At 42.4% G+C, this 24,473-nt stretch overlaps 1 protein-coding gene across 6 annotated transcripts in view; it reads left to right on the top strand.

Annotated features, from left to right (window-relative positions):
• Positions 1-24,473, top strand: part of DTX3 (deltex E3 ubiquitin ligase 3) — a 79,708-nt gene that overhangs the window by 28,480 nt on the left and 26,755 nt on the right. For 4 of the 6 annotated variants that reach the window (XM_083169392.1, XM_083169394.1, XM_083169393.1 and 1 more), the window contains one exon: positions 22,621-23,375. In XM_083169392.1, the coding sequence (XP_083025518.1) occupies positions 22,621-23,375 (755 nt within the window). Of the gene's footprint in view, positions 1-531; positions 638-22,620; positions 23,376-24,473 lie in introns of all 6 variants that reach the window. The other 2 variants (XM_083169396.1, XM_083169397.1) reach the window with 1 other exon arrangement.

Genomic DNA, 24,473 nt, shown 5'->3' on the forward strand with positions numbered 1-24,473 from the left:
TATGGATCTCCGAGAAGATTTCCACTAAATTAGTCCAGATAGTCACTAGGGTTAAAGTGCCAATTTGTTTAAAGGTAAAACCGGTTGGTTTTGCCTTTAATTGCCTTTTTAAATCTAGTGACTATGGGCAGTAAGTATTCAATGCCGCTGGCGAGGGGGATTGTGCAGCGGGGATGGCTTCTTTTTGGGGAGGATCGCTGAAAACAAGCCTTACTCGCTGTCAAACCTCCTCGCCAGCCGCTCGCTGTATTCAATATTCCGGGGAAATCATTCCCCACAAATGCTATAAGTCAATGATGTCACCCACCACCCGCTCCGTACAGGCAACCTCTGAGGGGGGGGGGGGGTCGGGGTCATTAACGGTGCGTTTCAGCACACATCGTTAACGATATAGTGATTGCACTATTTATCATTAACACTATCGATATCTTTAAAAATATATTGCCCAGTGTGTACCCAGCTTAAGAATTGATTTACTACATTGTCAGTTGTTTCAAATAACATCTAAATTTAAGAAATGTCCCTTTAAAGTTCCAGAACTGCCAGGTTTCTCCAAGATTCTAAAGGACCAAGATTTTTGAGTACTTAATTGAAACAAATGACAAAAAAAATGAAAACCCTTATTGTAAAACTCAAGGTAAGAGGCATATAGTCATAAGGTGATCTTGTTACAGTATATAGAGTATGCTAGGTTTACATTTATTTTATTTATTGTCTTTTTTAGTACTTGTTCCAATACTGTCCTGGATATGAACTGTAATTTGCATATTAACATTTAAAACTTCAAGAAGACTTTTCAGGTTGTTTATGGTCTCCTTCCCGTCATGTGATCAATGCAGGGATAGAAATGCTCAGTATACATATTAGAAACATAGAATTTGACGGCAGATAAGAACCATTTGGCCCCTTTTTTTATCCTTCAGGTAATCTCAGCCCTTTTTGATCCTTATTTCTTTGTAAGGATATTCATATGCCTATCCCAAGCATGTTTAAATTGTTCTGTTGTCTTAGATTGTAGCAGTCATTCTGTCACTCCAGAGCAGCGCCCTGCTCCATGCCAACACCTTTGAGCACCTTAAAGGCATTTCTATGCTGAATACCAGGGGTGAAATTTAATAGGGTGCGATTTTTTTTGGACATGTTTAAAAATCACACCAAATCACATATGCAAAAATCGAATTTGCATATGTAATGAGATGCGAATTTGCGTCAAAAAAGTGTGATATGGTGCGATTTAGTGTTATTTTTAGACTTAAAATGTGCGCATTTTAAGACATGTGATTTTGTGTAAAAATAAATAAATAAATAAACGGCGTGGGGTCCCCCCTCCTGAGCATAACCAGCCCCAGGCTCAAAGAGCCAGTCCTGGTATCATAAAATCACAGGGACAACCATGTTGGGGTTCCCTGGATTTTACAAAACCAGCACCAGGCTCAAGGGCCGGTCTTGGTTCCCAAAATACGGTGGACAAAATGACTAGGGGTCTCCCGTATTTCAAGAACCAGCACTGGGCCCAACCAGCACTGGGCCCAACCAGCCCAACTAGCCAGCAGGGTAATGCCACAGCCGGGGAGACTTTTTATACAAGTCCCCCCCACTGCCAAAGCATTTATCCCTCTGACAGGTCAACATGGGCAGGGGTCCAAGGGAAGTGGGGACCCCCCAAAGAAGGGGTCCCCCCACTCCAGAACTTACCTGCCCATGTTGAAGCCCGGGGCTGTAAAAAATAGATATAAAACATTGTATACTGCTGTGGAACTATGAGTTCCAGCAAGCCTGCACCACATGCAGGCACTTGGAGAACCACAAGTCCCAGCATGTGGGGCAAGACAGGGCCCGCTAGGACTTGTAGTCCCACAGTAGTACAAATAGTTAAATAAGTACACACACACACACACTGACAATAAATGGAAATCATGTATAAGAACAAAACCTCAATTAAGTTAAAACTAAATAAATGAAATTCGGTACAGTAATTAATATGGGCACAATGCTTAAGCAGCCCATACACGCTGCGATGCGGGCTGTGCGTTATGTGCTTTGAGGTGCGCGTTCTCGCGGCACCTCATCGCACAGTACAAAAAGTATGTGCTTGCACATACTTTTTGTACTTAGTTTTCATCACATTGCATCGCATTGCATGCAAAACGCATGCAATGCGATTTGATGCGTGCTACTTAAGCACTGAACGCACGCCCGTATCGGGACGTGTATGGGCGGCTTTAGAGTTGTTGTGTTCCTTAAGGGGGTATAGGTAGGGGTGTGTAGGGGGCTGGGGTTGGCGGAGGGCTGCCAGGTGAGGTGAAACGTTGCTGTTGTCTCCCCTGGTTTGTCAATCATCACTCTTACCCGCCATCACCTGGCAAGCTGCAAACTACACCCACAAAAAGGAGCAGAGCGCCACACTACAATCCTTCTTGTTTAAGCATTGGAAAGAGTTAAACTACTAACCAATCATCTATCATTTTTTTTAAACGCAGCCTGTATCATGACAGTTAGCAGCTGATTGGCACTATAGGACATGATATCTGTATCCCTACTTGCTTTTGGCAAATGGAGATTGTATGGGACAGATGTTTTAAGAATTGGTATTCAGAGATACCACATGTTAATTCTTCTACTATACTGTTAAAACATTAAAAATAACTCTCCATTTACCTATTTGATAAGAAGTACATATCTGAACTATCCACTGGGCGTATTTGTCTAAGTATTAGAGATGGCGGGGAGCTGTCCAAAGTGTACAATTTCCTCAGCTACATTCTTCCATAATATGTGGGAATGTAGGAAAATCAGGAAATTTGGGGATAACATTATGATATTTATTAATTCAATATGTGATTTACATGTTTCAAAAGACCCCCTAGCTATGTTATACTTTATGTCAATGTTATGAATTGGTATCTACATGGGCACAATACAGCCTTGTTACAATTGCTTAGGACAATTCTGACTGTACCAAGAAAGTCATATTACCCTATTGGGTTGTTTCCACATCACTTTCCTCCAAGCAGTCAAAAATAAGCTGTTACAATTACTGAATTGGGAAAGAAGGGCCACAAGTCCCAATGTTGAAAGAGCAGTTCCTCGTGTATCTAGATACAAGAACACATATGTTGAAGCTATTTGAAAAGACTAATTGGTATTTCTATTGAATGTTAGAGTAATATACATGGACCTTCCTTTTTAGTACTGCCCTGCCAGATGTGTCCCTCTGTACAAATTAAATGTATACAATTTTTTAGTTTTTGGTAGATCTTGAGAATTGGACGTTATTTATTTGCACTCTCCCTAATAATCATTATTATTTGTAATATAACTTCAAAAAAATTATATTTATAGAAAATAGATTTTTGTTCTTTTTTGGTTTCTTCGTTGAGGTATTTCACTTCCAATACGCTCTGTGCTAGGCCAATTTCTTTTGGAACCCAAAAATGAAGCACTCAGGAGATATCCTTGCAATTTTGGAAATGTATCTGTTCTGAAATTGCCTTAAGGCACTTTGTATATGTGTGTTTCTTCTTTCTCAATAAAATTGTTGTGGAACAAAAAAACATCCACTTAGGAGGAATAACCTTGGCGTAATTAGACCTTTAAGCAGCTAGCATAGAAAACCACATGTAATAGCTAATGGGAGTCCCAGTTACTGGCATTTATAGGTATTCAGCCTGTGCCTGATGTAAGCCATAATCACGGGAAGAGAAACATCTTTGCCATTATTTACAGGTGTAACAGATGTGTCCTCGTACATCTAGCCTCAATACACCAGATGTAAGGCACTTGTGCTAACAGGTCTCATGCAGTTCTTCTAGCGTCAGGCGTCTTTTGTTGCCAAAATTGCATCTTAGTTGCAATGTGATCGTACCAGGACACTGTTTATGATTCATTTAATATGCAACACGTATATCATCAGTGTGTGATTGAGTCTGAATATGAAGCACAATGGAACTTTGTGTGGAAAAAAAACACACCATACACTGGCAATCTCACAGGATCTCGTGTTCCAAGATGGGATATTTGTCGTGGCTGCAGCAATGATATATGAGGACACATCTGTATATAACCTATATGTATCACCTGTCCAAAACAATGCCATATAAATGTTACACCTGGGCTGGTTTGTTATGTATTTTATTTTGGCTGTGAGGAAGAAGGATGCTCAGTTATTAATATAGGAGGCCAGTCAATGATTGCTGATGCTTTGAGTGATCATTACAGGACCTTTATTACTTAGGGCCTGATTTTGAGTGATTTTTGTGATTGGAGGTGCGCCAGGATACAATGTTTGCTACTTTGCACAGAGTACCCGTTCTAAGAACACAGAGATCAGATGGTCTAATTCCCCTTTTACACCGGCCACTCGGCAATTACCTGGCATTTTTAAGTGCCGGGTAATTTTGCTGGGTGCAGCCGGACCCCATTAACAACACTGGCAAATTACTGGGTTAAAGCTTTTCAACCCGTTAATTTGCCGGACAACCCCGGGTTTTTCGGTGATGTGAAAGGGTCAACACAAGTCTTAAATCCCTGCACTCTGACCCTGGTCAAGAGCAGGGTCAGAGTGCCGGGATTTAAAACCTGTGTTGACCCTTTCACACCACCGAAAAAACCCGGGATTTCGAGCAAATTACAGGGTTGAAAAACTCGAACCCCGTAATTTGCTTTGTGGTGTGAATGGAGTATAAGACTGGCAGTCTGATGCCGTTTGGGGGTGGGGATGGATAGGTGACAGGCTCTGTTTGTGGAAATTAAGGTGTGTTGCCCCTGTTTAGGAGGAGGAAAGAGGCCTGGGATCTCAGGCAGCTTACGCTTCGCCATGGGTGCTGCAAGCCAACCAATGGTGTCAGAGATTGTCCGATACTGCGTCTTAAGTAATGCAGACATTGTGCTTTTAATTGCCATAATAGTGTATTGTAAAACTGTATTGCCATAATAGTGCTATCGTTACTGTTTTGATGGCAGCTACAGTATATCATCTCATCTAATGCTGGGTACACACCAGGGCGACAAGGGTCCGATCCCATCAATCTAGTTCCAATTCCGACCAATTGGATGTAGATTGTGTGGTGATTGGGCCCTTTTCTGTCCTGGTGTGGGCTGATACCGATTCGATGCGCAGTAGGATCTGAAGAACGACCATACTCCCGGGTGCGGGTCGCCATCGGATCGGACTCGCTCACGGTGCACATCGTGAGCGGATCGTGCCCCCCCACGCGCGTGTGTCATCGTGAGCGGGTCGGAAGAAACACTGACGTCCCGCTCACAATGTGCATCGTGAGTGGGTCATCCTGGTGTGTACCCCGCATAAGGCCTCTACCTTATTTCAGTATTAATTCTACCTAATCATTGCTTTACTACAGTAGCTACATATATGCTACATACATGCCCAATCATTGCTTTACTACTGTGGCTACATAGATGCTGCATATATGCCCAATCATTGCTTTACTACAGTGGCTACATAGATGCTACATACATGTCTAATCATTGCTTTACTACTGTGGCTACATAGATGCTACATACATGCCTAATCATTGCTTTACTACAGTAGCTACATAGATGCTACTTACATGCCCAATCATTGCTTTACTACAGTGGCTACATAGATGCTACATACATGTCTAATCATTGCTTTACTACAGTGGCTACATAGATGCTACATACTGTACATGCCCAATCATTGCTTTACTACAGTGGCTACATAGATGCTACATACATGTCTAATCATTGCTTTACTACAGTGGCTACATAGATGCTACATACTGTACATGCCCAATCATTGCTTTAGTACTGTGGCTACATAGATGCTACATACATGTCTAATCACAGTGTTCGCGAAAACCACCCAAAAAAGTGGGTCCCGGGGACCCTTCACTTCTAAAAATTGGGGTCCTACCTAACCTTTTCTGGGTCCCAACGGAATAAAGCCTCCTCTCCCCTTCTCCACAGCATGGCACATGTGGGCCGGGGGAGAAGTATCAATTGGCCCACTTGCATAAAAGATACATAAATACTAGAAAGTATATAAATCCGAAAATAGGGACAGTGCGCGCCGAAGGCGCGCGCTAAAAATTTAGAGCTGGGTTTTTTGGGGGAAGTAGTGTGGTCGCATAGTAGTACCAATTCACATTACAGCACACACCGTAATGCCCAGTATACATTACAGCACACACCGTTATGCCCAGTACACATTATGGCACACCGTTATGTCGAGTACACATTATAGCACACACCGCTATACCCAGTACACATTATAGCACACACCGCCATACCCAGTACACATTATAGCACACACCGCCATACCCAGTACACATTATAGCACACACCGTAGTGCCCAGTACACATTATAGAACACACCGTAGTGCCCAGTACACATTATAGAACACACCGCTATACCCAGTACACATTATAGAACACACCGTTATGCCCAGTACACATTATAGCACACACCGTAGTGCCCAGTACACATTATAGAACACACCGTAGTGCCCAGTACACATTATAGAACACACCGCTATACCCAGTACACATTATAGAACACACCGTTATGCCCAGTACACATTATAGCACACACCGTAGTGCCCAGTACACATTATAGAACACACCGCTATACCCAGTACACATTATAGAACACAGTGCCCAGTACATATTAAACCAGATAAGTGCTGCTTACCTACATGCTGGTTGTAGGAGTTACATGCTGGTTGCCACGTGGGGGTGGGGGTGTTTGTATGCTGGTTGCAAAGGGGGCATTTCATGCTGGTTGCAAAGGGGGCATTTTATGCACTTTTCCCAGGGGGGGCAGTTCATGCTTGTTGTCCAGGGGGCTGGAAATGCTTACAAGGCGCTCAGCAGAGTAGGTGAGCGGGCTGTCTGCGCGGCGGGGGATGAGATGCGGCTGAAATAGCTGATGTGCTGCTCTGAATTGAGCAGCATGTCAGCTCTTCCAGCCACATCCAGCATACCCTCCAACATTTGGAGGGCAGAAAACGGTACACAATCAAAAAGGGGGCGTGGCCATGGGTAAAATGGCAGTGGCCACAGGTAAAGGGGACATGGCCATGTTTGGGAATCATTACATTTCAGAATCATTATATTCTGCATAGTCACATCATCTGTGCAAACAATTTTATACAGTACATTGCCACCATAAATTATGAGGGTGAGACAGCCCCATGACTAGGCTGCTGTGCAGTCCGAGTGACTGACAATAGTGAGTCCCCCATTACATTTGCGCGGTCGGATGCAGCTCGCCTCACCAGCGCCTGGTCACCACTCACCACCAGACTGCTCATGCTCACAGATCGCTCCGGTGGTGGCAGCAGCAGCGTCGTCCTTGCAGTCAGACAGCCACAGGTCATTTGGCGCGGCTTAAAGCTCTAGACTGGTGGCGGCATCCAGATATTGGATACATGCCAGCGGGCGACCTCTGTGTGGATAGCTCTGCGGGAGCGGGACCGCGGGCTTAGCTAACATCATGACGCAGAGGCACCGCAAGTCTGTACTGGGAACGGTGGGGGGGGTATGATCCAGTCCCCCGCCACGCAGACAGCCCGCTCACCTCTCCTGCTGAGAGCGGCTGTCTGCTGTTACATCCCATCCAGTCCCGTTCCACCCCTGCTCGCCTCAGGCTCTCAGCACTGCAGCAAAAGGACTGTACTTACGTACACAGCGTGGCGGGGGCGGACCGCACAGCCGCACACTCAGTGAAACCTGCGCAGAGCGTAGCGACGTGTAAAACAAGCCACCTGTGATTGGCTGCCGGCACAATGATTGGGTCCCGGCAGCCGCTGACCAGTGAATGATTGGCTCATGGGCGGTTCTCGGCTGCAGCACATCGCGTCCCCGGGGACTCCTTCAGTTTTAGAAACTGAGTCCTCGGGTGCCAATTTGGGGTAAAATACGCGGTATAGCGCGTTTTTGCGAACCCTGAATCATTGCTTTACTACTGTGGCTACATAGATGCTACATATATGCCCAATCATTGCTTTACTACTGTGACTACATAGATGCTACATACATGCCCAATCATTGCTTTACTACTGTGGCTACATAGATGCTACATACATGTCTAATCATTGCTTTACTACTGTAGCTACATAGATGCTACATACATGCCCAATCATTGCTTTTCTACTGTGGCTACGTAGATGCTACATACATGCCCAATCATTGCTTTTCTACTGTGGCTACATAGATGCTACATACATGTCTAATTATTGCTTTACTACTGTGGCTACATAGATGCTACATACATGCCTAATCATTGCTTTTCTACAGTGGCTACATAGATGCTACATACATGGCTAATCATTGCTTTACTACAGTGGCTACATAGATGCTACATACTGTACATGCCCAATCATTGCTTTATTACAGTGGCTACATAGATGCTACATAAATGCCCAATCATTGCTTTACTACAGTGGCTACATAGATGCTACATACATGTCTAATCATTGCTTTACTACTGTGGCTACATAGATGCTACATACATGCCTAATCATTGCTTTACTACAGTGGCTACATAGATGCTACATACATGCTCAATCATTGCTTTACTACTGTGGCTACATAGATGCTACTTACATGCCCAATCATTGCTTTACTACAGTGGCTACATAGATGCTACATACTGTACATGCCCAATCATTGCTTTAGTACTGTGGCTACATAGATGCTACATACATGTCTAATCATTGATTTACTACTGTGGCTACATAGATGCTATATACATGCCCAATCATTGCTTTACTACTGTTTCTACATAGATGCTACATACATGTCTAATCATTGCTTTACTACTGTAGCTGCATGGATGCTACATACATGCCCAATCATTGCTTTTCTACTGTGGCTACATAGATGCTACATACATGCCCAATCATTGCTTTTCTGCTGTGGCTACATAGATGCTACATAGATGTCTAATCATTGCTTTTCTACTGTGGCTACATATATGCTACATACATGCCTAATCATTGCTTTACTACAGTGGCTACATAGATGCTACATACATGCCTAATCATTGCTTTACTACAGTGGCTACATAGATGCTACATACATGCCTAATCATTGCTTTTCTACATTGGCTACATAGATGCTACATACTGTACATGCCCAATCATTGCTTTAGTACTGTGGCTACATAGATGCTACATACATGTCTAATCATTGCTTTACTACTGTGGCTACATAGATGCTACATACTGTACATGCCTAATCATTGCTTTACTACTGTGGCTACATAGATGCTACATACATGCCCAATCATTGCTTTATTACAGTGGCTACATAGATGCTACATACATGCCCAATCATTGCTTTACTACAGTGGCTACATAGATGCTACATACATGCCCAATCATTGCTTTACTACTGTGGCTACATAGATTCTACATACATGCCCAAGCATTGCTTTACTACTGTGGCTACATAGATGCTACATACATGCCCAAACATTGCTTTACTACTGTGGCTACATAGATGCTACATACATGTCTAATCATTGCTTTACTACTGTGGCTACATAGATGCTAAATACATGCCTAATCATTGCTTTACTAGAGTGGCTACATAGATGCTACATACATGCCCAATCATTGCTTTACTACTGTGGCTACATAGATGCTACATACATGCCCAATCATTGCTTTACTACTGTGGCTACATAGATGGTACATACATGTCTAATCATTGCTTTACTACTGTGGCTACATAGATGCTGCATACATGCCCAATCATTGCTTTATTACTGTGGCTACATAGATGCTACATACATGTCTAATCATTGCTTTACTACTGTGGCTACATAGATGCTACATACATGCCTAATCATTGCATTTCTACAGTGGCTACATAGATGCTACATACATGCCCAATCATTGCTTTACTGCTGTGGCTACATAGATGCTACATACATGTCTAATCATTGCTATACTACTGTGGCTACATAGATTCTACATGCATGCCCAATCATTGCTTTACTACTGTGGCTACATAGATGCTACATAAATGTCTAATCATTGCTTTACTACTGTGGCTACATATATGCTACATACATGCCTAATCATTGCTTTACTACAATGGCTACATAGATGCTACATACATGCCTAATCATTGCTTTTCTACAGTGGCTACATAGATGCTACATACTGTACATGCCCAATCATTGCTTTAGTACTGTGGCTACATAGATGCTACATACATGTCTAATCATTGCTTTACTACTGTGGCTACATAGATGCTACATACTGTACATGCCTAATCATTGCTTTACTACTGTGGCTACATAGATGCTACATACATGCCCAATCATTGCTTTATTACAGTGGCTACATAGATGCTACATACATGCCCAATCATTGCATTTCTACAGTGGCTACATAGATGCTACATACATGCCCAATCATTGCATTTCTACAGTAGCTACATAGATGCTACTTACATGCCCAATCATTGCTTTACTACTGTGGCTACATATATGCTACATACATGCCTAATCATTGATTTACTACTGTGGCTACATAGGTGCTACATACATGCCCAATCATTGCTTTTCTACTGTGGCTACATAGATGCTACATACATGCCCAATCATTGCTTTTCTACTGTGGCTACATAGATGCTACATACATGTCTAATCATTGCTTTACTACTGTGGCTACATAGATGCTACATACATGCCTAATCATTGCTTTACTACAGTGGCTACATAGATGCTACATACATGTCTAATCATTGCTATACTACTGTGGCTACATAGATGCTACATACATGCCTAATCATTGCTTTACTACAGTGGCTACATAGATGCTACATACTGTACATGCCTAATCATTGCTTTACTACTGTGGCTACATAGATGCCACATACATGCCCAATCATTGCTTTACTACTGTGGCTACATAGATGCCACATACATGCCCAATCATTGCTTTACTACTGTGGCTACATAGATGCTACATACATGCCCAATCATTGCTTTTCTACTGTGGCTACATAGATGCTACATACATGTCTAATCATTGCTTTTCTACTGTGGCTACATATATGCTACATACATGCCTAATCATTGCTTTACTACAATGGCTACATAGATGCTACATACATGCCTAATCATTGCTTTTCTACAGTGGCTACATAGATGCTACATACTGTACATGCCCAATCATTGCTTTAGTACTGTGGCTACATAGATGCTACATACATGTCTAATCATTGCTTTACTACTGTGGCTACATAGATGCTACATACTGTACATGCCTAATCATTGCTTTACTACTGTGGCTACATAGATGCTACATACATGCCCAATCATTGCTTTATTACGGTGGCTACATAGATGCTACATACATGCCCAATCATTGCTTTACTACAGTGGCTACATAGATGCTACATACATGCCCAATCATTGCTTTACTACTGTGGCTACATAGATGCTACATACATGTCTAATCATTGCTTTACTACTGTGGCTACATAGATGCTACATACATGCCCAATCATTGCTTTACTACTGTGGCTACATAGATGCTACATACATGCCTAATCATTGCATTTCTACAGTGGCTACATAGATGCTACATACATGCCCAATCATTGATTTACTACTGTGGCTACATAGATGCTACATACATGTCTAATCATTGCTTTACTACTGTGGCTACATAGATGCTACATACATGCCCAATCATTGCATTTCTACAGTGGCCACATAGATTCTACATACATGCCCAATCATTGCATTTCTACAGTAGCTACATAGATGCTACTTACATGCCCAATCATTGCTTTACTACTGTGGCTACATAGATGCTACATACATGCCCAATCATTGCTTTACTACTGTGGCTACATAGATGCTACATACATGCCCAATCATTGCTTTTCTACTGTGGCTACATAGATGCTACATACATGCCCAATCATTGCTTTTCTACTGTGGCTACATAGATGCTACATACATGTCTAATCATTGTTTTACTACTGTGGCTACATAGATGCTACATACATGCCTAATCATTGCTTTACTACAGTGGCTACATAGATGCTACATACATGTCTAATCATTGCTTTACTACTGTGGCTACATAGATGCTACATACATGCCTAATCATTGCTTTACTACTGTGGCTACATAGATGCTACATACATGCCCAATCATTGCTTTTCTACTGTGGCTACATAGATGCTACATACATGCCCAATCATTGCTTTTCTACTGTGGCTACATAGATGCTACATACATGTCTAATCATTGCTTTACTACTGTGGCTACATAGATGCTACATACATGCCTAATCATTGCTTTACTACAGTGGCTACATAGATGCTACATACATGTCTAATCATTGCTTTACTACTGTGGCTACATAGATGCTACATACATGCCTAATCATTGCTTTACTACAGTGGCTACATAGATGCCACAAACTGTACATGCCTAATCATTGCTTTACTACTGTGGCTACGTAGATGCCACATACATGCCCAATCATTGCTTTACTACAGTGGCTAGGTAGATGCTACATACATGCCCAATCATTGCTTTACTACAGTGGCTACATAGATGCTACATACTGTACATTCCTAATCATTGCTTTACTACTGTAGCTACATAGATGCTACATACATGCCCAATCATTGCTTTACTACAGTGGCTACATAGATGCTACATACATGCCCAATCATTGCTTTACTACAGTGGCTACATAGATGCTACATACATGCTACATACATGCCCAATCATTGCTTTTCTACTGTGGCTACATAGATGCCACATACATGCCCAATCATTGTTTTACTACAGTGGCTACATAGATGCTACATACATGCCTAATCATTGCTTTTCTACAGTGGCTACATAGATGCTACATACATGCCTAATCATTGCTTTACTACAGTGGCTACATGGATGCTACATACTGTACATGCCTAATCATTGCTTTACTACTGTGGCTACATAGATGCCACATACATGCCCAATCATTGCTTTTCTACTGTGGCTACATAGATGCCACATACATGCCCAATCATTGTTTTACTACAGTGGCTACATAGATGCTACATACATGTCTAATCATTGCTTTACTACTGTGGCTACATAGATGCTACTTACATGCCCAATCATTGCTTTTCTACTGTGGCTACATAGATGCCACATACATGCCCAATCATTGTTTTACTACAGTGGCTACATAGATGCTATATACATACCCAATCATTGCTTTACTACTGTGGTTACATAGATGCTACATACATGCCCAATCATTGCTTTACTACTGTGGCTACATAGATGCTACATACATGCCCAATCATTGCTTTACTACTGTGGCTACATAGATGCTACATACATGCCCAATCATTGCTTTACTACTGTGGCTACATAGATGCTACATACATGCCCAATCATTGCTTTACTACTGTGGCTACATAGATGCTACATACATGCCCAATCATTGCTTTAGTACAGTGGCTACATAGACGCTACATACATGCCTAATCATTGCTTTACTACTGTGGCTACATAGATGCTACATACATGCCCAATCATTGCTTACAACAGGAACAGTGCACGTTAAAGGCATGGCCAAAAATGTAGGTGTGTGGCTTTGTGGGGAAGGGATGTGATCACATAATAGTACCAATTCACATTACACCACACAGTAGTGTCTGTTATTCACAAGGTGGCCTGTGCTCTATCACACCTACACACTCCATTAGCTTGCAACCTGCATTCTATCACACTGACGCTGTCCCTTATCCTGTGACCTGCGCTCTATCACACTGACGCAGTCCCTCCCGCAACGGCCTGCGCTGTATCACACTGACGCAGTCCCTCACCCCGTGGCCTGCGTTGTATCATACTGGCACAATCCCTCGGCCCGCACTCTATCACACTGATACGCTCCACCACACTACGGCCTGTGCTCCATCACACTAATGCACTCCCTCACCCTGTGGCCTGCACTCTATCACACTAATGCGCTCCTAAACTGAGCTTTATCACACCAACAGACTCCCTCACCCCGTGGACTGCGCTCTATCACACTGACACAAGCCCTCACCTTGTAGCCTGTATTATAGAACACTGATGCCCTCCCCCTGCAGCCCAATCTTCACCCTCCCCACTAGTGCCTAATCCCCGTACCCTTACACCTTACCCTACACCCAGTACCCTTCCTCCTAACCCTAACCATCTGCCACACAGCCTAACCCTAACCTCATTTCTAAGTGTCTAACCCCTCCCTCCCCCACAGCCTAACATTTCCCTTCCCCTAAAGTCACTTGACAAACAAAGACACACAAGTTCAAGCAAAGCACACACAGAAGTTCACATACAAGACACACACACACTCACTGTTACTTTCCAAATAGATAGTGCAGAGTGCGGTCTCACATGCTGAGCTGTCCTGCAGCAGCCTCTCACTCTCTTGCTCTAGCAGGAGCAGCAGCCTGAGTCGTAGTATCTCCTCCCCATGCTGAGTACTGCATAGCCTCACCCCCATCACGCGGTCCTTGTGTAACTCCGCCCACGGCCAAGTGCTATGCAAAAGCCAGCAGGATGCAGAGCGGGAAGATAGCCTCTTCTGCTGGGCGCTTCCCCTCATTCCAGATTAGGTGTGTGCCAGCAGTGCAACCACAGTGCAGATGCGCTGTGGGCACACATCTAATTACGTACCTGCTTTTACCACTTTTGCACTTTTATATAAGACTTGAATTTTGAGTAATGTATTTTAACTGATTAGTGTTTCAGAGAGAATGTTTTTTAGTTTTTTCTTTTGTCGGACGCTTTATATCGTTATCAGAAAGTATCTTAGGCCATCCTTTGAAACAGCTGGTCAGGTTAAGTTAGTTTTCATACATAAATTGTATTGTGGCTATTGGCCCTATACAGATGTTGTTAATTTTTAGTACCCTTACAGCCCATTGAAACAATGCTTCATTCCACCTAAGAAGTGGTAAATTAAAAGCTAGTGGCTTAAGTATACTTGCATTACTTTATGGTATAGAATAATTATAAATGATTAAAGAGAGATTATTGCTTATTCTAGAAAGATTTTCTACAACAGGCTGGGCAGACTTGGCACCCCTTAGAAAATATAATATCTAATTTTAGTGATATTTCAAACTAATTGCTTTCTTGGATTAGCATCACATGTGTTTTTAATCTTCTAATCAATCATGAAGCTTTTTAAATGGAGAAAAGTAGTCAATCAGTTGAAATTCCGACGGTCGGAATCCCGGCAGTCAAAATGCCGACGCCGAAATCCCGACACTTTGAACCTCTATGGGTGTCCACACCCATATAGGGAGAATAAATTAGTGTGCGGAGCGTAGCGAGCCCGCAGGGGGGTGGGGGGCGATCCACATCCCCCCCTTGTCGGGATTCCGGAGTCGGGATTTTGACCAATCCCCACTGAACATGGACAGATACAAGCTGAATTTCAAGGTCAAGGTGCATCAGTGTCTGATCGCACCATCCAATGCTTTTTGAGCAGCAGCGGGCTCCACGGAAGAACATCCAGCAGCACTCCACAAAGAAAAACAACATAAAATAGCCAGACTGGTATTTGCTACAAGCCACAATAGTTCTGAGAGAACATTCCATGGAAAATATGAGTCAAAACTTGAGTATTTTGGGAAGTCACATCAGCTCCATGTTCACAGAGGAAAAAATAAAGCATTTATTATTATTGTTTATTTATATGGCACCATAAGGGTTTCACAGTGCCTAACACAGTACAAGCAAAACAAGAAAATAGCGACAAGAGCACAAGACAATTTAGGACAGGTACATGGTATATTAACATTGTTGCATCATGGATAGGACATGGAAATAAGCATTAGGGTGGCACAAACTGAGGGCTAGGTTGTAGGCCCAAGAGTCGGAAACCCGACGGTCAGTATAACAACATTGGAATCCTGATTTTTCAAATGACCGACAGTATGCTGACTGACAAGGGCCTTGTAGGGGTCCATGACCCCCATAGAGTTTAAATACAACGTGTGGCTAGCCTGCAAGAGACATCATTGTGCTCGCCACCCCCCCCCCCTCCCCCTCCCTTTCGGAGTACTGGCAGGCGGGATTATGATGTCGGTATACTGACCGTCGGATTCTCAACTGTTGGAGTTGAAGATATTCTAGGTAAAGGTGCGCAGGCACCAGCAGTTTAATGGGGCAATCCCCTGTTGGTTGTGTTGGGAGGTCAGGGATATAAAAAATGTGTAAAAATCCATCTGAGGTTGTGAAAATAGGGACTTGTTAACATGCTTCATTTTCCCGATCCCCGACAGATCACCTGATCATCACTGGCCACTGGTCAGCACATGTGGATTAGTGGTGCCAGTGGGTTCGGTGGATAACATCCGCTGGTGTGTGGGCACCTTTAGAGAAGCAAAAGCACATGAGGGGAGAGGGTCCTGCTTGTGAGAACTTACATTCTGAAGGGAAGGAGCAGACAGAGAGGGGGTGACACAGATTGGGTAGACAGAGAGCATGGAACAGAGGGTTAGGATAAGAAGGATGGCTCTGTTTGATTGAACAGCTTTATGGAGCAAGACATAAATAGCAAGGTGTGGGTCATGCTTGCCTACTTTTGAAACTAGTTTCAGGGAGATTATAGTTGGAAGTAGAATTTTGCACAGTGCTCCATTGAGGGGGCGTATGACACGCCCCCTCAATGCTTGCTCCACCCAAAGGGGCGGGTCTAGTTCCATATATGGAGAGATTGTGAAAAGAGATTGTGAACCTGGCACCTAGAAGCGAAGTGTGTACTGCTACATCTGAGAGGAATCTTTAAAAAGGACATATACAAATGTAGATGAGCCCCAAAGCAGCTAGTAAGAGATACTATACCTGGTAAAGTGCTGGGAAATGACTCTGATGATTCAATGTAAATGTATCTGTCTGGGTGCGGACAGTTTCCCGACAGTCCGGATCCCGACAGTCCACGACCCCCATAGAGGGAGTATAGAATAGTCCCCAGCAGCGTGGCGAGCGCTTAGTTGCGCTTGCCCCGCTGTCTGATTCCGGCCAGTCGGGATGCCGACTGTTGGGGCCATATACCACACCCATCTGTCTCTCATTCCTTTTTTCCCAAAAATGTAATAGTGTAATGTGGGCTAGGTGAAATGAGGGAGATTGCTGCTATTTCAGGGAGTCTCCTGCAGAATGCAGGAGGGTAGGCAACTATGGTGTAGGTCCTCCAATAGAATAATCATGTAAAACACACAGCTAAAAGTGCCCAGGAACAGAACAATGAACTGTTATGAAGTGGTCTGTTATGGGCCCTGATCTTATTTGTATCAAACATCTATGGAAAGAGCTGAAACATGCAGTCTGGAAAAGGCAGCCATCAAATCAAAGACAACTACAGCTGTTTGCTAAGAAAGAGTGAACCAAACTACCTGGTAACAGGTCCAGAAGTCTCATGGAGAGTTACAGAAAGCATGTTTACAGTGATTTAAATTAAAGGTTGTGCAGAAAATTGTTAATTTTCACCCTTTTTTTGTACATTTTTCACATACCTTTTTACTTTTATAGGGGGTGGGGAATCAGCAAAGGTGGAAACAGACCCAAAATGGGGCAAAAATGCCCACAAATTTCACAAAACATGTGGATTGCCAGCAAATTCACCAATCCACATGGTTTTCACGCGTGCAAGATTTTCCCCCCCAGGTGAAAAATGGACACAGAGATTGAATAGGGTGAATCTAATTAGAAAATTGCCAGGTTTTTTACATTTGGGAAAAATCCAGCACGGGCTGAAAACCCCCCTAATTGTCCCATTATTATTGTCCAGGAATTTTCATTTAACATATGCTGTTGAACAATTACATACAGTAGTTACATAGTAGTTAAGGCTGAATAAAGACTTGCATCCATCTAGTTCAACCTAGGTTTATAATAGTTTATCCCTTGTTGTATAGTATGTTCTGATTTTTTAAAGACCGATTATGTTTCTTATTTGTACCCGTGGATGTTTTTAACCAATAAATGTTTATCCAATCTTATTTTAAATGTATTTATTGTGTCTGCCGACACCACTTCTCCAGGAAGTTCCAAAGTTTGACTGCTCTGACCGTAAATAATTTTTTCTTCTAATCTAAACTTGTGTCCTAGATTTCTTGCTAGCAGAAAAAAGGGTGTTTGACAGTTCCTTATATTGGCCCTTGAAATATTTGTACATGTAGAGCATGTCCCCCCTTAAACATCTCTTCTTTAGTGTAAATAGTCCAAAATTGCTTACTCTCTCTTCGTAACTTAAATTCTCCAATCCCCTAATAAGCTTTGTTGCTCTTCTTTGGATGTTTTCTAATTCTATGTTGTCCTTTTTATAGTGTAGGGCCCAGAATTGTACTCCATGTACAAAGCATTCTAACCAATGCTTTGTACAGTGGCATAATTACTTTTGAGTCCCTAGTTTCCATGCCCCTTTTAATACATGCTTGCATTTTGTTGGTCTTTTTTGTTGCTATATTTCATTGAGCACTACACCCCAGTTTGTTGTCTATTTGGACTCCTAGATCCTTTTCAAGTACTGAATTACCCAATTCCTCCCCGCTTAGGTTATAACTAGCACACTGGTTATGTCTCCAAGGTGCATTACCTTGCATTTATCCACAGTGATCCTCATCTTCCACTTTTTTGCCCACTCATCTAGATTGTAAAGATCCTTTTGAAGCGTGGTGACATCTTCTGATGATTTAATAACTCTGCTCAGTTTAGTGTAGTCTGCAAAGATGGATACATTGCTGAGTAACCCCATCCCAATATCGTTAATAAAAATGTTAAATAAAATGGGCCCTAGAACTGAACCCTGTCGCACTCCACTTAGTACTGATTTATTTGATACGGCACTGTTCTCTATTACACAGCCAGTTCAGCCAGATATTTGCCCCTAATCCCATGTCCTCCATTTTATTTATCAACCTCTTGTGTGATACTGTATCAAAAGCTTTAGCAAAATCTAGGAAAACCACATATACAGCGTGGCCATTATCGAGGTTTTTGCTGACATCCTCATAGAAACCTAGTAGATTAGTTTGGCATGAATGATGTTTCACGAACCCATGCTGGTTATTGCTGAGTAAACTATGAAGGTCTAAATATTCCTGGATCCCATCTCTTAAAAATCATTCAAACAGTTTACCCACTATTGATGTTAAACTCACAGGTCTGTAATTAGCTGGATCATCCCTTTTTTCTTTGTAGAATATTGGCACTACCTCTGCTATTCTCCAGCCTTTTGGTACCTTTCCTGATGATAGTGAATTATCAAAGATGTAATGTAGAGGGGTCACTAGTTCCTCCATTAATTCCATTAGTACCCTAGGATGAATCCCATCTGGCCCTGGTGATTTGTTTGTTTTGATTTTGTTGAGCCTTAATATTATTTCCTCGGTCGTGAAATCGATATTGAGATCCAGCTTGTTCGTCCCATTTGTGATACCTGTGCATTCCACTGTCTGCTCTCCCCTAGTAAACACTGATGAGAAGAACTCATTTAATAGTTCTGCTTTTCCTTTATCATCCGTAAAACTTTTTCCATTGATATCGGTTAATGGGCCTATGTTCTCCTTAATTATTCGCTTACTATTTAACAATGGTGTATGCCAATTCCTTTTGTCACTTTCTTCCACAGTTAGGAGGTGGGGCCGTACTCGGCCCAATTCCGATGGGGGGGTCTGCGCATGTGCGTATTTTATGGGCATCACCATGAAAATGCTGGGCGTTCCACTGGGACGCATGTACTCTGACGGTAATAAAAGTAAATTGAAACTGACTTTAATTTCCAAAGGGGAGAGAAATCATTCGATGGTCGGCAACCATCAAATTACAGTATTTCTCTCCCCTTCAGCCGCATGCGAGGGGATGTGTTCATGTACATACCCTTGCATGGAACAGAGGGGGGTTGGACGGGCAGCGTTTATGGACTCGCTGCCCGGTCATGCCAACACTAATGCCCATGACCTTTATCGTGTCCTTTACATTTGTCTGCTATCCAGCAAACCCAGCACCTGTCACGTGTGCTTTCATGTTGGCTGAAGGCACATCCCCATCAATGAGGCAGATGTAGCGGTGCCGTTTCTACTGCTTTTTCTGCCCACAGCTGGGCCCCATTTCTTTTTTCAGATACTTTATAATTGTAAGTGAGAGGTCTTGCTGTCATCCACATTTGGCTGCTCTTTCACGGCACAAATGATTAGAATAATACAAAGCATAGAAGGACTAGTTCGCTACGGTTCACATATGTGATCCACAGCACGGTTTCTAGATGGTTGGGAAACTGCGCATGCACAGGACCCATTTCGCGCATATGCTGGACAGGTCCTGCGATCGCATAGAAAAAATGCAATTACCTTTGCCTGATTGACAGCAGTTTATCATATTGTTATCCTATGCTTACCTTAATGAATCAGGCCCAGAATCTGTGTTATAAATACTGTATCTTCTTTCTGTTATTTTAATCAGACAGGTGAGGCTCTGCCTTTTCTGCCTCCCCTGACTGCATGTCCCATGTCTGGTTATGCCTAATTTTCCTGTAATGACAATAAATGTATGTAACTATACATTTAATACAGTTACAGTGAATTTATGTTTCTCTTTCCTCCTCTGATTCTATGCTCTGCTTCAATGAGACATACTGTATACAAGTAATATAATTGCTTTTACTGGTTATATTTTGCATTTCAGTGATTTGGGAGAAGTGCCTGTAGCCTGTTTTATCAAATACAGACAAACAGGTCAAGTGAGTTCAATCATTCTCTCAGAAAGAGGATTTTGAGGCCAATCCCAATTCTCTCATAACAAAGACGACAAGGCTGTAGTTTTATAGAAGCCATTGTCAATACTCATTGCACTGAAAGTGATGCATACATTTCTATGGAAAGCTGTTATACAATCTACTTAAAAACACCTACAATTACGTATGAAGAGTTTATAGAGTGCGCCTATAAATGTGCCACCACCAATTACAGACACTTATAAGTTATATCAACAGTCAATTGGTTATAGTGTTTTTAACACATTTTTAATAAAATTTCTTTAAAAAAAAATACAATCAAGTTAGATCTCATTGCAGAATAGTTTAGTCCCGTGATTCAGGTATCATAAAATGAACATAAATAACCCCGACGCGTTTCGTCATGTAGACTTCATCAGGGGTACAAATCAGTAGTGTCGAAATAATAGACTGAAATATTCAATAGAGCAAAAAAATATATTGGTCCTCTTGGACTCCTAAATTGGTTCACAGGTATACATTGGTTTCAATTGTAGTTTAATAGATTTAGGCGAAACACTCGCATATCCCAAGAAGGTGACACAAGTACCGGTGAAGGTACTTGTGTAGTTTCATGGCGCCGGCATGGCGCCGTGCTACTTCCGGGTTCTACGCTTGCCACAAACTATGTTAAAAAAAGTAACTTAACTCCATGCCAACATGGATAGTTCATACCTCCACTATCCATGTTGGCATGGAGTTGATTTTAAATAGCGTAGAGAGCCACCGAGCCCGCAGCGTGGGCGAGCGAAGCGAGCCCCGCAAGGGGACTCAGACGCACGGCGCCATACTGGCGCCGTGAAACTACACAAGTACCACGGTGAATAACAGATGACTCTGTTCAGCTGATTAAGCGTATCAGGTAGTATCCAAGTGAATGAACTCCTAATGCTGCAACGACAGTTGCAGCATTAGGAGGAGTTCATTCACTTGGATACTTGACAGTTGCAGCATTAGGAGTTCATTCACTTATTTATTTACAGTTTCTTATATAGCGCAGCAGATTCCGTTGCGCTTTACAATAGTAGACAGTGATAAGACAAACTGGGTAACAACAGACAGACTTGGAGGTAGGAGGGCCCTGCTGTAAGCTTACAATCTATAGGGATATAGGGGGGAAACATAAGGACAGGCACCAGTAATAGCATAGCAGTTACAAGTCCAGAAGGGAAGCTATATAATACATAAGTGCCTCGGAGGGTTATGCATGTAGAACTTAAATATGATAGGCTTGCCTGAAGAGGTGAGTTTTCAGGGAACGCTTGAAAGTTTGGAGACTGGTGGAGAGTCTTATTGTGCATGGAAGGACATTCCATAGGATGGGAGCAGCCCGATAAAAGTCCTGTAATAATGAATGGGAGCTAGTGATCCGTGCAGAAGAGAGACGCAGATCTTGTGCAGAGCGGAGTGGTCGAGATGGGAGATATTTTGTGATAAGTGCAGAGATATATGCTGGTGCAGTATGGTTAATAGCTTTAAATAAATATCAAGAAATATTGGTTAATAGCTTTATAAGCAAGTAGAAGTGTTTTATATTGAGTACGGTAATATACACTTGGATACTACCTGGAAACGACAGTTGCAGCATTAGGAGGAGTTCATTCACTGTTCAAATGTTCATTCACTGTTCAAATGTTTATGCGCATGTGCAGTCGCGAATTCGCAATGGTGAGTGAGAACCAGAATGACCTCCCTAGTACTTATATATTGAACATGGGAAATATGTTTGATCTCATGATTTTTCTATTTAGTTTGCAGCCAATGTTCTCTAATGGAACCTGTATTTCTTTTTGTTGTTAATATTTTGATCTCTCTTTTTTTTTTTTTCAAGTTTCTTTTGTCTGGTCCAGAATGGCAGCCTGTGGAGTGAACACGAAGAACAAAGTCACAGTTAACAAGCCAGTTTGGGAATTCCTCAACAAAGAGACTCCATCTAAATTAAACCAACTGAGAGAGGACAACGGAGTTCGCATCCTGATTGATGGTGAAACATCAGAGATTTATGTGTTGCGACTGTCTGTTGACAGCAATGTTCCAACAAATGCTATCTCGCTGGCTAGAAAAGCTCTAAAATCTTTGTTAAAGGATACCGAGAAAGAGTTGAAGAAATCCTACAAGCAGCACCAACATTCTGGTTGCATGGCTTATGCGGATAAGAACAGTGACCATGCGGGTGAGCTGCACATCCGCAGTACTTATAACAGAGGTCAGCAAAGTACGAGCAGCCGGGGTTTACCTGGAAGCTCCAGTGGGGGAGCAAGTAGTAGTCATGGAGGTTCTCGTGACCACAGAAGAGAGGAAGCCGAAGATGACCGGGAGAACCAGTGCCCCATCTGCCTTGGAGAGATTCAAAACATAAAAACACTGGAGAAGTGTCAGCATTCATTCTGTGAGGATTGTATCACCAGGGCTCTGCAGGTGAAGAAAGCGTGTCCAATGTGTGGCCGTTTCTATGGGCAACTAGTGGGGAATCAGCCTGAGAATGGTAGAATGTTGGTATCCAAAGACTCCGGCCTTTTGCTTCCTGGCTATGAGAAATATGGGACCATTATCATCCAGTATGTCTTCCCACCTGGCATCCAAGGGGTAAGATCTGTTTAACTTTACTGGTAGCACTGCTAATGTATGGCTGGCATGAGGTCAGTCCTACAGTTTAAATCATTTCAAAATTCCTGCACAGATTGTTTTGCAGTTGTACAGTGCGTATAGCAGTTTGCTTTGTGATGAGCCTAAAGTTGCCCATACATGGTACAATTATTGTATACAATTTGGACTAGATCGCATCGCATAGGTTTTGCAATGCAACGAGATGCAATCTAGTACAAAAAGTATGTGCAGCACATACTTTTTTAGCTGTGCGATGAGATGTGTCTGGGAGCGCGCATCTCATCGCACCCAGCAATTGTACCATGTATGGGCGCCTTTAGCTCTTATTGACTTGCCTTTGGAAAGATTGTTTTCTCTTATTGTAATACAATTTGGTTTAACTAAAAGGTGAATTTGCTATTGAACTTAGAGGATGGCACTAAGGGCCTAATTTAGCATTGATCGCTATTTAGAAAAGATGCCAACTAAGCGATTATTGTCTGTTGCAATGCGCAAGTGTGACTGCATATTGTGAATGAAAATGCGAACACTTAGCAATCACATACCAGTTGCAGTTTGACTATGAGGAAGCCAGTGTTTATGGGTGTAAACATGGCATTTTCTGGGTGTGTTTAAAAAAACAGGCGTGCCCAGGCATTATGGGGTGGGTCTATGACATCAGCGCTCATCACTTTCAGCCTGTCTCAGTTGCAGATTAGTGGATGCCTCAGACTTACGCACAATTTTCCCAGATGGAATGTGCTCTTCAATGTTCCTGGATTTGCAAATGGAACTGCGGCTGCAAAGGGTTCTGCGATGCATTCTTATTCAAATCCCAGAATCCTGCCAATCCCTGGGATTGGCCCACCCTAATTGTGATCCAATATTATTCCATTTAATGCAATCATCTATTATATTTCATATAGTTTTCACATAATGGAGGAATAATAGGAAATTATTGATGTCATGCAGTTTGTGGGCTATTGAATCAGCAAAAAAAACTCTTTCATTCCTACAGTAGGACATTAGTGGAATCCCTGATGTAGATCCCTGACTTTGCTCAGTGCCATCAAGTATATATACCTACTATATACTCTA

This window comes from Crinia signifera, chromosome 2 (assembly GCF_055691185.1).
Source record: "Crinia signifera chromosome 2, ASM5569118v1, whole genome shotgun sequence".
Lineage (NCBI taxonomy): Eukaryota > Metazoa > Chordata > Amphibia > Anura > Myobatrachidae > Crinia > Crinia signifera.